The sequence below is a fragment of the Mesoplodon densirostris genome, chromosome 6, assembly GCF_025265405.1.
Source record: "Mesoplodon densirostris isolate mMesDen1 chromosome 6, mMesDen1 primary haplotype, whole genome shotgun sequence".
Classification (NCBI taxonomy): Eukaryota; Metazoa; Chordata; class Mammalia; order Artiodactyla; family Ziphiidae; genus Mesoplodon; species Mesoplodon densirostris.
In genome coordinates, this window is record NC_082666.1 from 44,268,083 (window position 1) to 44,283,272 (window position 15,190).

Here is a 15,190-nt window from a genome sequence, read left to right on the forward strand (position 1 = left end):
GACGCCCCTTCACCCGCCCCCTCCCGGTGTGCGAGAACTGGACAGCCTTTAGTTCTCGCGAGACGTTTTCCCCCCTCCCCCCAGCTAGTGAGTGCGCGAACGAGAAAGGAGGAGGGCTCTCCAGGCGAAAGCACTGTAGGCGCCATTATTCTCTGTTTCTCTGCTGCACCAACCTCGACGTCTTGCCTACTTCCCGGTTATTTGCGGCCTATAGGTAATTAGGGTTATTGGGGATTGGGTATTACGGGTTCGGGCAGGGGTTTGGCCTTCCTAAAGGCTGCGCTGACTTATTCCAAGTCTGGTTTTTCTCGGGCCCTTAGCGGCCTTACAGCCTGAAGGGAGGCGCCGGCGGGAGGCGGGGCTGTCGCCTCCTCCAGCGCCTTGATTGACGCGGCCTTGGGCCAATCGCTTCGCCCTCGCGCCACCGCTGTAGCTGGGGCAGCCTATCGGGCCCGGCGGCGGGGTAGGAGAGCGCGGGGAGGGAGGTGGGGGCCTACGCTCGTTCTCTGTCTAGCTGTGACCAGCTGAGGCGGAGCGGCCGCATAGGGACGGTAGCCTTGCCTGGTGAGGAATGGGGCTGGGCGAACGGCGCGTGGGGGCGAGGGCCGGAGACCAGTTTCTCCACTTGAGGGAGGTGGTTGGGGCTGCTTGGTGGTTGGCCTGTTCTGGGATGGAACGTTGCCGGGTTTCCCCTCCCCCACCTCCGCCATTTCCTTGAGCGTATATCTGCAGTCTGCGCTGCGGTACTGGAGGCTTCGGGGAGTCGCGAGGCTTGTGACGGTGGGATGAACTGCAGTTTTGTAGTGTTGGGAACTAGGTCTTGTGGGAAGGAGAGGGGGTCGGCGGGCGGGCCCCGAGGCGGTAGAGAACGCCTCCGCTCTCTTTGTGTGGGTCCCGGCGCACTTGGGCGCTCCCGGCCTGGGCCCGACGCGGGAACGGGCGAGCTGGAAGGGTCGGGGCTGCCACAGTTGCTTTGTCTCTCCCGCGGTGGGGGGAGGGCGCGGGGGACGAGGTCTCGGGACCGCGTGGTGGGTGGGGGAGGGGGGTTCCGCGCTCGGCTCCGCCTAGTAGCACGTAGTCGCCATTACGCGGGCCGCCATTTCCTGTCGGATCCGGGTGAGGAGAGGTGCGGCGCTGGTGCTCTCGCCTCGGGAGCTTTTTCAACTCCTGTTGCTGGGCCGTTGCCGATCCCGGTATCCCGGGCGTTGGAGAGAGAACGGCATGTTTGCGCTCGGCTGGACACGCATGTACTTAGCGATTTTCACTGTCTGAGAAACGGTGACTACAGGACCTGAAGGATATTTGTTTATTTTCATAGAGCTTGCGGTCGTTAAACCACTTTACCCAAATCTTCCACCACAACTCAGTATTTAACTGAGTGATGAGCCAGGTTAGCGTTTCAGTTGGTCATTGGAATAGTGGAAGGCGTAGATAATGGCCTTGATTTTTAGCTCTAAGCTGTTTCTTCCTGGGGCCGCAGGTCGCCGCTTTTTGCCAGTCATAAGAGGAGAGCTAAAAGGCTTTTTGCAGTCCTATCGCCAGTGTGGTGTTTGAGGTATAATTGTGAGGTTACACCGCTTTTAACGTAATGTAAAATAGCTCGCTAGTTATGGTGTTGGTGTTCAGGGGTTCTGTTGGATAGTCGAGTAGTATTAGAAGTTTGGGTGTGCTCCTGTATCAGCTTTGCAGGTTTATCGCTCCAGTAGATTGACCTGCCGGTTGGGTATGGCTTGAATTCGCTTTTGTATTTGTAAACTTTAAAGATTTCAGAAGGTAGTTTTTCAAGTCACCAATGGAAGGAAAGCCAAAAATGGTTTTAAATCCCAGTGTAAAAATAATTTTGTGTATCTTTTTATAAATTTATATTTTTCGGGAACAATAGTGAGACTTGTGGATTTATCGATATGCCTTACATGTGTCTAGTTTTCTTTGTATTTATCATATAACTAATTGCTGTGGTGGGACTTGATCCAAGGGCTAAAAATGTGTTTTTCCTTTTACAAAAGAATCAGATATGGTCTTTTGGTTTGTGTTTTTGTGTTTGAAGGCAATCGTTTGGAAGTTTAAGACCCTAAAACAAAGAAGCAAGTTTTAGAAATAGGTCTTTTGTTTGTTGTGTTCAAATTGGTGTTGATTAGTATTCAGTAATAACCAAAAAAGCAAAACTGATTTGTGTTGGTTTTTATAGGCTACTGCAGCACTAGGGTGTCAGTTGGTCCCGCCCAGAACACTTCAGTTCTGCCCTGCAAGGATATATTTAATAACTGGTACGTTCTAGAAACAGTCATCACTTTCCCTTGTTTTTAACATTTAGCAAGATGCACAGCTTACTTTTCAATAAACCAATTGTACTAGCCTCTTTATTTTTCAACAGATTGGTGTGTCCCTTTAATACAAGAAAATGGAAACTGAACAGCCAGAGGAAACCTTTCCCAACACCGAAACCAATGGCGAATTCGGTGAGAAGACATTTTAACAATTTTATTTTTGTTGGTGTTCTGTTAATTTCATTAGTACTTCCTATGTTTAATTTGAGATCCCTGTCAGTTACATCTGAGCGTTTATTTATGAACCAGAAGTAACTCATTTGCATAGGTAACTATAAACTGATTAAAAGAAAGCCAGTAAATGTAAAACTAATATTTTTCTTGCATTTTGAAGTTTCTTATCCTTTGAAGCATTGTCACAATATCTTGTGTTTGGAAAACCATTTGGAATGGAGTGCTTAAATTCATGCTTAAAAGTCCAAGAACCAGTGCCTTTGACCTTTTAAAAACATACTTAAGATTAGCAACAAATCCCTTTAAACAGTAGAGTTAAAGTTTCTCTAATCTGTAGGTTAAAACTGAAATGTAATTAAACATACCCTTTCTTGAATATGCTGGTGCTTTCTGAAATTTGAACTGTTAATTTTTAGGTAAACGCCCTGCTGAAGATATGGAAGAGGAACAAGCTTTTAAAAGATCTAGAAACACTGATGAGATGGTTGAATTACGCATTCTGCTTCAGAGCAAGGTATAAATTTTATTCTTGAAACTTTGAAAGTGGTTCTTAGGTAGGAATTAAGAAAAGTTCTGATTGAACCTTCTGGGAAGCTTGCAAAAGCTTACAGGCTGCAGAATATAAAAGATTTGTGTAGCTTTTCCTAAGCAGACTTTCTAGGTTATGGTAATTGTGTTATTTTGCCAACAATTAAAAAAAAAGCCCTTAACATAGTGAGCCTGCTACAGGGCTGAACTAGGAGATGGGTGTGGATGATCCTTAAAGCATTAACGGATTAAAGATTGTGTCTGATTACATTGTGAATTCATTAGAAAACATCCTGGTTGGCAGCTTACCTGACTGATAATACACCTCACAATGAGAAAGTGCCTACTAGCGTTTAAATTATTTAATTGGCTTGCAGAAAGGCATTGTAAAGTTAGTGATATTGGTTAAGTTTTAGACTCAGTATATTTCTGGCGTTCTCAGTATTTCAAAGCTCTGCCTTGGTGTTTAGTCCCCAAAGCACATAGACTCTTTAATTTTTGCTAACCTGATGGTCTTGATATCCCCAAATAGATTTTCATCTCTATAACCAAAAAAGAGGTTAGACGTGTGTGGTGTTTGTTTTTGGCTAAAAGCTTAAGAGCGTAGGAAGACACATTAATTCTAGGAAAAGACAAAATAAGTTTCTTTTTATTTTCTCCAGAATGCTGGGGCAGTGATTGGAAAAGGAGGCAAGAATATTAAGGCTCTCCGTACAGATGTAAGTATTAAAGAGTTTAAACTATTACACAGGAAGCTTCAGTTTATGTGTTTGTAGGATTAAAGAATTGCATCGTAGAAATCATTTAATAGTCTAGATTCAAGCCTTTTATAATAATTGGTTACATAGGTGATTTTCAAGGTTTGACATTCCTGATTTAACAAAGCCCAGATTGAGCTGGGGGGGGGTCTATATTAAACCTCCTCACTTTCTAATAACTTTACACCAAATTATTCACTTCAAGCAAGATAACATCTTAATTAGAAATAACAATATAAAACTCCTTAATTTGTACCATTTCCCATGTATGAATCAAGTACAGTATTACTGAAAACCATTGCAGGTGGCTGATTAAACTCCAAAATTTTTATTCCTTTTTTTTTCAATTTGCCCATCAGTTCTTTAACAGCTTGCACATGGAGCACAAAGGAATTAAGGTTGCATGATTAAGATGTGGGTAAAGAATAGAGTAGGCACTTAATCTTACAACTGGAAGCCGTTTGTCAATGCCGATGATTTGTTTTGAGTCTTCATATTTTATAGTGGGTTGACTCTTGTGATTAGACACATTAAATGTTGGTATCACCAGAAGTGAGCATATTTATAGGACTTGGGTACACCAGATTTCCTAAATTTTTTTTTCTCATGTACACACTCTTGATGTTTCCTTGCTAGAGTTGAGGCAAATAATAACTGTTGAATACTTATTTGGTATTTTTTCATTTCTCTCTTGGTCACAGATCTTTGTATGTTCCTCTTGATTACTGTAAACTGAACTTGAAAATTTGTTTAAATTTTACAAACTTGCCTGTTAGGATCTAGGAGTGCGTTTTTGAATCTCCAGGAAACCAAACAGTCTTTAAGAGTTAGGGGTTTTTGGTGGTGTGGGAATTTTTGTTTTGTCTTTTATAAACCTCTTTCCTTTTAATCCAGATGTTCTATATAATTATCTGGGTTAATAATTTCCCCATTTCCTCAAGAATTCGAGTCATGACAGGTTTTGTGTCTACCCTCATGAGCCAGCCTGCTACTGAAACATTGTTTGTTTAAAAAAAAAAAAAAGTACCATCATTAAAGGTCCTTAAATGTTAAGCCACAGTCAGATATAGAGAAGTCCATTATTGTGTTAGTCTTCAGAACAACTTAAGCTTGTTTCATTAATTGAGAGTATGAGTATAGTTTGTATTAAATTAAAATTTATTGCTTTTCCCCCTTTTCCCTCTCCTTGTTTTTTTGGCCATATATCTCCGTTGCCCATGTACTGGATCGACTTACCCCTGCGTTGCCCACCATGACGTTGGCCCATCCGCCCCTGAACGCCCATGTGAAAACCCTGGTTGGCTATGCCCAAAAATGTGCTCGTTGCCAAACGGGTACCATACTTGACAACTTCTGATTGAATGCCCATGCCCAATGCCAACATCCACGAACGCCAATGACCAATGCAGTACAATGCCAGTGTTTCAGTCCCAGACAGCAGTGGCCCCGAGCGGTATGTCCCAACAGTTTATGCCTCACTGCCTGATTAGAAAGAGAGAAATGTATTTTATTACCTGCCTTTTATATAATTAAATAGTATCCCCTTTAGACGGTGTATTGTTTTTCAAGTTTCTGTCTTATTTTCCCCATTAAGTCTTTTTGTCACTGAACTTTTACCGTGAGTTGCCCACCCAAACGATCCACTAATTTTATTTCGATGGAAGGAGCACAGCTTCAAGTGTTGCATATTTGCTGCATTGTAAATCAAATTGTTACCGAAATAGTCTCTCGCTCTGTCTTTGTGGCCCACCTTGCTTCCCAACATTGCCTGTTCATAATTTTTTCTGATGAAATGCTAACTCTGGTTCACTTTCCTTCACTTCTCATTTGTGTTGTCTTTGTTTTTGTCTTGCATTTGTATTTGTTTTCTTGCAGAGCCCATTAGTGATCTAATTTCTAACTGGTATTCATAACCTTACTCCAAATATAATGTTCACCACTTGCATATTCCCCCACTTTGCCTAAGAGAAGGTGTGCCAGTTTTACCAATGTAACAGCGAGGGTATCCTTAATTAACTTAGTGGTGGCGGGGAACATAAGTATTCAACTCTGCTTCAGTTCTGGTCAATTTATTGCCCACTTAATCTGAGCCCTTCCAAGAGCCCATTCTCTGTCTCTCTGCAAGTCTCCTAATAATGTTTACCATGTTTGTATTGGCCATAAAACAAAATGCATGTGAAAAATGTATAAATAGGCTACTTTAAATGGGGAGGATTAAATAATTGTATGTTCTTCTCTGTAAAAGTTGTTTGACTACTGGTGATGACCACAAAACTCATTTTTCTTTTCCACCTTTTTTTGTACTATCTGGTATTTGTGATGTTTGACAGCATATTGAGTATCAGTGCTGATATTGAAACAATTGGAGAAATTCTGAAGAAAATCATCCCTACCTTGGAAGAGGTAGGCTCATTTTTTAAATGTATTTGGCAGTTGGGGGGTGCTTAAAGGATGTTTTAATGAGGCAAAATGGGGGAGGCGGAGAGGCATTGGCTATAACAGTTTTGTAGCAGCAATGTGTTACACTCTGCCACTTAAGGTGCAGGGTTATTATACCCACATTACTTGTTTGAAAATGTAGTCTAGCCACTGGAGTACATAGGAACTACCTGTGGCCATACACTTTCATGAGGTTTAGCGTATGTTTTATGGGCTTTAGTTTTAGAGGAGGTTTTGAGTTAGAATAATGATTGTGGGACTGTGTCAGAAAGGACTGTGTTTGATGTAGTTCAAGGAGTTTTAAATTTTATGTAATCACTTACTAGGTGTATAGAGAATAGCAATGTATGTTGATTCTTAATGTAGATAAGCAGTTTCTTGTTACTTAATGATGTGAAATATGTTGTAGTAGCTTTACCAATATATGCGACAATAGCCTGATCACACTAGACACTTAACCTATTACTCTTATTTTTCTACTTTCAGGGCCTGCAGTTGCCATCACCCACTGCAACCAGCCAGCTCCCGCTCGAATCTGATGCTGTGGAATGCTTAAATGTATGTCATAGTGCCATTGAACCCCACTGAAGTATGGAGCCTGGCCCATAGGATCAATTTTATTTTCAACATAGCGTACTTTTCCCGTCTCTATAGAAAAAAGGCTTAAAAACATGATAAATGAATGGTCTTACAACTCACTGTTGACCCTGCTCCATGCTGCAGTGGGAATTAACTACATTTGCAAAGTGCTTTGCAGTCATTTTTATTATGGTGTTATTTGAATGTTAATAATAATTTTGTGGTAACAGCGACATGCTAAATGGCTGCAGTGTGGGTATGGTGTTGCAGGACCTGAAAATAAAATAGTTTTTTAAGGTGGTGCAGAATGTCCTTTTTGGGCCTGGCTATTGAGGATAATAAGCACATAACTGGTAAAGTTATTGAAATATAAATTCAGGTTGCTCACTGCAACAGTATATTGGTATGCTTATAGCAGATAAGTGTGTATTCTTGTGGAATCCTTGATTTGGGACTAAAATTTTATAACTCTCCCTCCGCAGTACCAACACTATAAAGGAAGCGACTTTGACTGCGAGTTGAGACTGTTGATTCATCAGAGTCTGGCAGGAGGAATTATTGGGGTCAAAGGTGCTAAAATCAAAGAACTTCGAGAGGTAAAGTGATAGTTTTGTTTTTTCCTGCCGTATTACTAGAAAATAGCTTTTTATGTGGACTTGGTTCTGTGGGCTTCTCTTATTCCCTTTTTGAGTTTCCTCCCTTAAGTTTATCTTGTTTGCTAATTAAAATATAACAAAGGCCTGGCCATGCTATACAAGTTATTTTGCCAAAAATTTATCATGCAAAGTCCTAGTGTTATTAACAAGCTTTTTATATGGGGGGAAATTTTACTGAAATACAAATTAAATCTGTCTAAACCTGGAAATTTTTTTGTACTGCATTTCCTTTTTTCTGATTGATTAATGCTGCTTTTTTTTGTAAACCTGTTACAGAACACTCAGACAACAATCAAGCTTTTCCAGGAATGTTGTCCTCAATCCACTGACAGAGTCGTTCTTATTGGAGGAAAACCTGATAGGGTTGTAGAGTGCATAAAGATCATCCTTGATCTTATATCAGAGGTACCTTCAGAACCCTTTATTTTACTTGCGTTTAATTTTGTAAAACAGATGTCTTGTTCAAAAGTAGTTTGAGAACGTTTAGACAAATGGCTTTTACTTTTCCTTCACCTAACAATTTTCTATCACCCTGCTTTTAGCTATCACTTTAATTTAGAAATACTTTGGGAGAATCTGGAGAGTTGTCTTTACATTGTTGGTGAGGTTTTTAATAGCCTTTGGTCCTTCAAAAGAAGTTCCTATGGTTCCTCTATAGTACTACACTACATACCCAGGATACTGATCCCCTCAGCCCTTGGGGTGGTCACTTCTTCATAATCCCCATTGTGAAATGTGAAAGGGGTTTGTAGTCTGTTACTTAATCTCTAAGGGTAAAATAAAGCTGTTAATCCTTACCTCGCAAGCATTAAAACTCAATTTTTTTGTTTGAAACTCACCAGAAATGCATTTTTTAAATTCCTATCTTTGCATATATTCCTATCCCTATCTCGAGTACCTCCCAGGGATAAATACAAAGGGCTTGAAATGTTCTGTTTGTTAAAAGAATGGTTGGTGTGAACTAAGGCTTTTTCCTCAGTCTATAAAGTTGCTATGTTTTTGTTTCAGTCTCCCATTAAAGGACGTGCTCAGCCTTATGATCCCAATTTTTACGATGAAACCTATGATTATGGTGGTTTTACAATGATGTTTGATGACCGCCGTGGACGTCCTGTGGGATTTCCCATGCGGGGAAGAGGTGGTTTTGACAGAATGCCTCCTGGTCGGGGTGGGCGTCCTATGCCTCCATCCAGAAGAGATTATGATGATATGAGCCCTCGTCGAGGACCTCCTCCACCTCCTCCTGGACGAGGTGGCCGGGGTGGTAGCAGAGCTCGGAATCTTCCTCTTCCTCCACCACCACCACCTAGAGGGGGGTAAGTTTCTTTCATCCACACATTAACGTACAAGAAGCTGCACTTTATGGGCAGAGGGGGTAGGTTTTTATTTGGTATGTGTGACCAGCTGAGATTACAACAAGTACTATGCTTGCAGAGATCTAATGGCCTATGACAGAAGAGGAAGACCTGGAGACCGTTATGATGGCATGGTAAGAACTTTGATATTTCATCAATGTATTTATGAGTGCTAAAAGGGGTCTTAAAGTCAGATAGCTAACATTTTGTTCAAGATGATTAACTGAAGAGTTTTGTCTTACAAACGGACTTTTGTAGATAGCCGCTTAAATCATTGTTTTGGGTGTTTGCTGGGATATTAAGATTTGTTCCATCTTTGTTTCCCCCAAAGTACATGATTACTGCCAGTTTATATAGAGATGTGAAATAGTAATTGGTCATATAAAAATGGTGATTCAGACAAATACAGTGCAGGTTCATATTAATAGTTTTATCTGTAACACAGGTTGGTTTCAGTGCTGATGAAACCTGGGACTCTGCAATAGATACATGGAGCCCATCAGAGTGGCAGATGGCTTATGAACCACAGGTTGAGTATCATGGATGTTTATTATTCATGTCACTAATAATTTTAACATTCTTGTTTACTCATCGATAAGTGTTTTATTTCCCCCCATATAACTTTTTTGTTTCTTGGGATGCAGTGTACCTGAATGGTTTCTTCCCCTGAGGATTGTTTTTGAAATTTACTTACTAGGGAAGATATGGGAGGACTTTGGTTTCCTAAACTCTGGGGGATTTAATGTTAAAAAGACCTGAAGTTTTGAAGGGGAAGTAATTTTCTATTTTTTTCTGTTCTGTTTTTAGGGTGGCTCTGGATATGGTAAGTTTTTTTCTTTGTGAAATCAAATATTATTTCATGCTTTGTAAATGAACTTAATACTCATTATTTAAATCAGATTATTCCTATGCAGGGGGTCGTGGCTCATATGGTGATCTTGGTGGACCTATTATTACTACACAAGTAACTATTCCCAAAGATGTAAGTATCTTTAACATTATAAGGGACATTTAATAAGTCACTTTAAGTTCCCTGGTTTTTAATAAAAGGTTTTAACAAAAATATTCCATTTTAGGATTAAAATTGTGTTTCAAGGACTTCAGCTGAGGTGTCATTCTCCAGTTTAAGCCTTGTCAAAAGATGTTCAGTACCATTAAAATGCAGTTAGGAGGGTTCTGAGCCCCTGGTTCATTTATTAAAGGAAATGTCAATGGGTGATGTAACTACATTGTAATTCAAACCTGGACTAATGTGGGGCATTAAATTAGCACAACATAGTCAATACGTTGTACAAAGTTAATAGTCTTGATGGTCACTGAACATACAGGATAATACTTTGAAAGTATATAATAAACACTTGTTTTTAAAACTCTTTTCAGCTGGCTGGATCTATTATTGGCAAAGGTGGTCAGCGGATTAAACAAATCCGTCATGAGTCAGGAGCATCGATCAAAATTGATGAGCCTTTAGAAGGGTCCGAAGACCGGATCATTACCATTACAGGAACACAGGACCAGATACAGAATGCACAGTACTTGCTGCAGAACAGGTCAGTTTGTTTAGCTTTTTGTTAGCCTAAAGATACTAAAACCTTAAAAAGCTTCTCTTCTCTGATTTTTCTTTTTAGAAGCCATGGTGTCTCAACCTTTTGGGGACCTAACTTCTAAACATTCTAATAGCTTTGCTTTAATTTTCTTCTGCTTTCTTACTAAAAAAAGAAGACATTCAATACTAATCTTGCTGGAAGAAGCCTTAACCAAGCAAACCTCTCATTTCTCTGGTGAAAACTGCTGCCAAAACCACTTGTTATAAATTATACAGAGCCTGTAGAAAATATAGAAGATTCAATGGATGTTGGTCTAGTTCTGTGTGGAAGACTAGTGATTTTGTTGTTTTTAGATAACTAAATCGACAACAAATCACAGTCTGCCATATGGCACAGGCCATGCCTCTACAGGACAAATGATTGGTGCTGTAAAATGCAGCATTTCACACCTTAACTGACATTTCTTTGTCTTTTCTACCAAATATTAACAACTTTTGATTTTCTTAATTCTGCTCTACTAATGTCTGATTTACTGTTAATCTTTTTTCTTGGGTTTTACATTGCTCTAATTTGTAATTGCTAATGTTTTAATTCTTATCTCTGTAATGGACATGTTTATCATTTTAATTTAGCATTGAAATTGTCTTAATGTTGATTAAGATGTTACGAACAAAAATTCTAATTCGTACTTTTTTTTCTTTTCTTTTATAGTGTGAAGCAGTATGCAGATGTTGAAGGATTCTAATGCAAGATATTTTTTCTTTTTTATAGTGTGAAGCAGTATTCTGGAAAGTTTTTCTAAGACTAGTGAAGAACTGAAGGAGTCCTGCATCTTTTTTTTTTTATCTGCTTCTGTTTAAAAAGCCAACATTCCTCTGCTTCATAGGTGTTCTGCATTTGAGGTGTAGTGAAATCTTTGCTGTTCACCAGATGTAATGTTTTAGTTCCTTACAAACGGGTGGGGGTGGGGGAGGGTGTGCAAAAACTAACATTGAAATTTTGAAACAGCAGCAGAGTGAGTGAATTTTAATTTTTGTTCATTGTTGGTGGTTTAAAAAAAAATCCCCCCATGTAATTATTGTGAACACTTTACTTTGTGATCACTGTAACATTTGGGGGGGTGGGACAGGGAGGAAAAGTAACAATAGTCCATATGTCCCTGGCATCTATTCAGAGCAGTGTGCAGAATGTAATGCTCTTTTGTAAGAAACGTTTTATGATTTTTAAAATAAATTTAGTGAACCTATTTTTGGTGGTCATTTTTTTTTTAAGACGGTCATTTTTCAAATGGCTGAATTCCCCCCAACCTGCCCCCAAACTAAACACTAAGTTTAATTTTCAGTCCTCTGTTGGATATAAGTAAACACATCTCTTCTTGGACTTAGGCAAAATATCCTGACACATTCAGTTCTGGTGATTTCTTAAGTGATTTGAAAGTCCATTGCTTGGGAGGAAATTCCACCACACATTCATGCTTATAATAAGCTGGGGATTTTTGTTTGTTTTTGCAAATGCTTGCCCCTACTTTGCAACGATTTTCTGTTTGTAATTGTGAAGAACCAAGGTGGGGAGCAATACAACAGATGGAGTAGTTGGTATAAGTATATACCAGAAGCCTAATGGCAGCAAGTTTTATTAATCAGAATAATACTTGGTTATGGAAGTGACTGATGCTTAATAAATTCTGATTATTTTTTATTAGATAATTTCTCACCTATAGACTTAAACTGTCAGCTTGGTAGTGTCTATTAGTTAAACTTTGTAAAATATATATATATATTCTTGTTTTTCCATTGTATGCAAATTGAAAGAAAAAGATGTACCATTTCTCTGTTGTATGTTGGATTATGTAGGAAATGTTTGTGAACAATTCAAAAAAAGATGAAAAAAGTTCCTGTGGATGTTTTGTGTAGTATCTTGGCATTTGTATTGATAGTTAAAAGTTCACTTCCAAATAAAACTCCCAAAATGCTAGATTTGATGTGTGCCCAATTCGAACAAAGGTTGATTGACACCTGTAAAATTTGTTAAAACATTCCTCTTGTAAGGAAATACAATAATCTTAAATTATATATTTTTCGTGTGAAGTGTTTTTCTAGCATTTATAAATCAGATATGATAGGGGTGGTAAGTTAAAAAATAACAGTAGTTGGGCTCTTAGTTTTAAAGGGGAGTCCAGCATAAGAGCTGAGTCATTCCAATTCTACAAGTCCTCCTATTCTCACATTACCTGTGAGCTGCTTTGAGTTTCTTAGGTTTAACTTTAAAATAGTTCCAGTTTGTTGTGAGAGTGTTTACAGATAAATGTAAAATTTTTTTTTCTGGCTCTTGGCTTGTAAATCCTTAAAATGCTACCTGTTATCTTCCAACTGTCCAGAAAGCCTGAGAACAACTCAGCAATTACATGGAAAAGAACTCATGGATGCAATTGTTTAAGTTTAGAAAACAGGCTTGCGTATGATAGAAGAATGTGAAGTGAGCAGAATTTTCTGAACTATGTATGACTACTACATGCAAAGGTTTAAAATTTCAGTGATACCCCTTTTAGTTTAGGGAGGGAGATGGGGTGTTCTCTTGATAAGTGACAGTGATACCACAGCATCACTTAAAATGCTACCTGTGATAAGGTTTCCCCAACGGTGAAATTAGTCTGAATTGCCACTTGGGTGTTAGTTTCCCTCTTGGGTATTTTAAGTATGGGTAAGCTTGGGTTGCATAGGGTCAGTATAGTGTACTTATGTTGAAATGTGCCCCTCCCCTAGAGAAAAACTATCGGTAATGACATTTTAGTCAAATTGTTACTTACATTGGAGGAAAGTATCCCTGGAGAGAACACTGGCTTTCAAAGTTCTCGTTTGTCATTCAAAAATTAGTTGTGTAGGGACTTCCCTGGGGGTCCAGTGGTTAAGACTCCCCCTTCCAATGCAGGTGTGGGTTCCATCCCTGGTCGGGGAGCTGGGACCTCATGTGCCCTGCAGCCAAAGAACCAAAAAGCAAAAGCATTGTAACAAGTTCAATAATAAAGACTTTAAAATGGTCCACATCAAAAAAATCTTTTAAAAATTACATAAATAGACTCTTGGCTGAAAGTATTAATTTTTTGTCTTTTAAAAATAAGACCTTGAACACAATCTGCTAAAAAGAAAATACCTGACGTTGGTAAATGGGGGACACAACTTTGGCGGTAGGGGCCTTTTTCATTTCCACTATTACCTGGTAAATGGTGTCTGAACATGGGCTGGCAATTTAAGAAAATTCTCTGAAGTAAGCTTAAAATTCACTGAACAAATGGAATTTTGAACCTATTTTTTTAAAAAGTAAATACTAGGCTGATGTATTGAAGTTTTTAAAGTTTAAATATAGTTTCAAAAATGTTTTTAGCTTAACTTTTTGAAAATCAACTGATAGGCAAACTGTTGGAAACCAGATTGCACCAAAGTCTGTCAGGAGCAAGGAAAGGAATTTAAATCTTTTCCCTACTATTCAAATGTTAATAATTTGCATAATGAAACTGGTAATAAAGTACTTGAATTTTATTGAATGATCTGTCAGTTACTCCTAAATCTTAATCACTGATACCACTGCAACACATAGAGACTGAATCTTTTAGGAAAATGGATAGCAGTTTTTCTCTTAACCATATTAGTGGTTTTGTATTAAAATTCCTTATGTAGTTGGTACTCAAAATGGAATTACTGTTCCACAAACAAATGATAGGTTGTGGTTTGCTTAAGACTGCTGCTAGATAAAGAGACCTGTATTTTAAATTCTCTTCAGACCAGTGGAAACTTTTCTGTCAATAGGTGTTCAGTGCCATCAAAATGTTTATTGAAAAGGGACTCGATGATGGCTGAATGTAAATTAAAGTAACCTTGAATGCTACATTTTACATCTCCCACTTATCAAGGTTTGCCCATTGTTGGCAAGTTCGAAGTGAAACTGATCCAGCTTTTTTTTGGCTGCACCTTGTGGCCTGCAGGATCACAGTTCCCCAAGAAGGAATCAAACCTGTGTACCCTGCAGTGGAAGCGTGGAGTCTTAACCATTGGACAGCCAGGGAAGTCCCAACCCAACTTCTTGATGGTGGCATTGAACCCTTGGGAAGCAATATTGCAGTGTTTCTCAAACTACCACCTTCAAAATCAACAGTGCTAGTTAAAAATGAGAATTTCTGGACCATACTTCAGCTGTACTGAACCACAATCTCTATAGAGAGGTGCCAGGAATCTGCATATTTAACAAATTTCATGAGGTAAAAGTTTTGAAGACCTGTAATATAGCAACATGTAGTTAAGAGAACCACAAGTTCCCATATTTTTTCATTAATTCATCAAGTACATACTTAGTTCCTAGGTGTACAGTGGTAGGCCCTGAAGAGGCAGTGGTTAGCAAAAAGCATTTGGAGAGAGCAATAATTACAACAAGCTGGTAACGAAAAAGAAACCTCATAGTACTGTGAGATGTGTTTAAGAAAGCAGAAATCAGCATGCACACATGTATTTACATTTTTCAATGTAAAATGCAACTGTTTTGTGGGGTTGGGCTTCCCTGTTTGCTAACTGAGCAAAATGCACTAGCAACAGTGTGGGGGTAAAATGATATACCAGCTATCCTGTGACCTCAAAGCTTTCTATCCACCTCACTCTTTGTCCAGAACCCATAAGAATTTCCTATCCTCCCTCTCTACAGATCTCCCCCTATTTCTCCCTCCTCCCCCAAACTCAGACCTATAACCCCCAAACCTGTAATTGTGAAGGAAATAAACATTTGGTCACCAAAACCTCACACTTTTCAAAATCTCATTCTCCCCACTTCCCTTTTTTTTTT

The 15,190-nt window shown here is 39.1% G+C and overlaps 1 protein-coding gene across 9 annotated transcripts; it reads left to right on the top strand.

The window, feature by feature from the left end:
• Positions 1–80: 80 nt before the first annotated feature.
• On the top strand, positions 81–12,435 carry HNRNPK (heterogeneous nuclear ribonucleoprotein K). 9 transcript variants are annotated; one of them, XM_060101709.1, is made up of 17 exons: positions 81–214; positions 2,189–2,267; positions 2,375–2,459; positions 2,918–3,015; positions 3,692–3,748; positions 5,197–5,240; positions 6,118–6,190; positions 6,713–6,784; positions 7,288–7,401; positions 7,738–7,866; positions 8,470–8,777; positions 8,896–8,950; positions 9,262–9,345; positions 9,624–9,639; positions 9,716–9,798; positions 10,197–10,366; positions 11,135–12,435. In XM_060101709.1, exons 3-17 carry the CDS (start codon positions 2,402–2,404, stop codon positions 11,163–11,165), a joined length of 1,392 nt encoding a protein of 463 aa, XP_059957692.1. In that variant the 5' UTR covers positions 81–214; positions 2,189–2,267; positions 2,375–2,401; the 3' UTR covers positions 11,166–12,435. The 9 variants fall into 9 exon arrangements, with proteins under 9 accessions (XP_059957692.1, XP_059957693.1, XP_059957694.1 ...); XM_060101702.1 differs by having other exon boundaries at positions 82–214; positions 11,075–12,435; XM_060101703.1 differs by lacking the exon at positions 81–214 and adding an exon at positions 460–564 and having other exon boundaries at positions 11,075–12,435.
• The last annotated feature ends 2,755 nt before the right edge of the window (positions 12,436–15,190 follow it).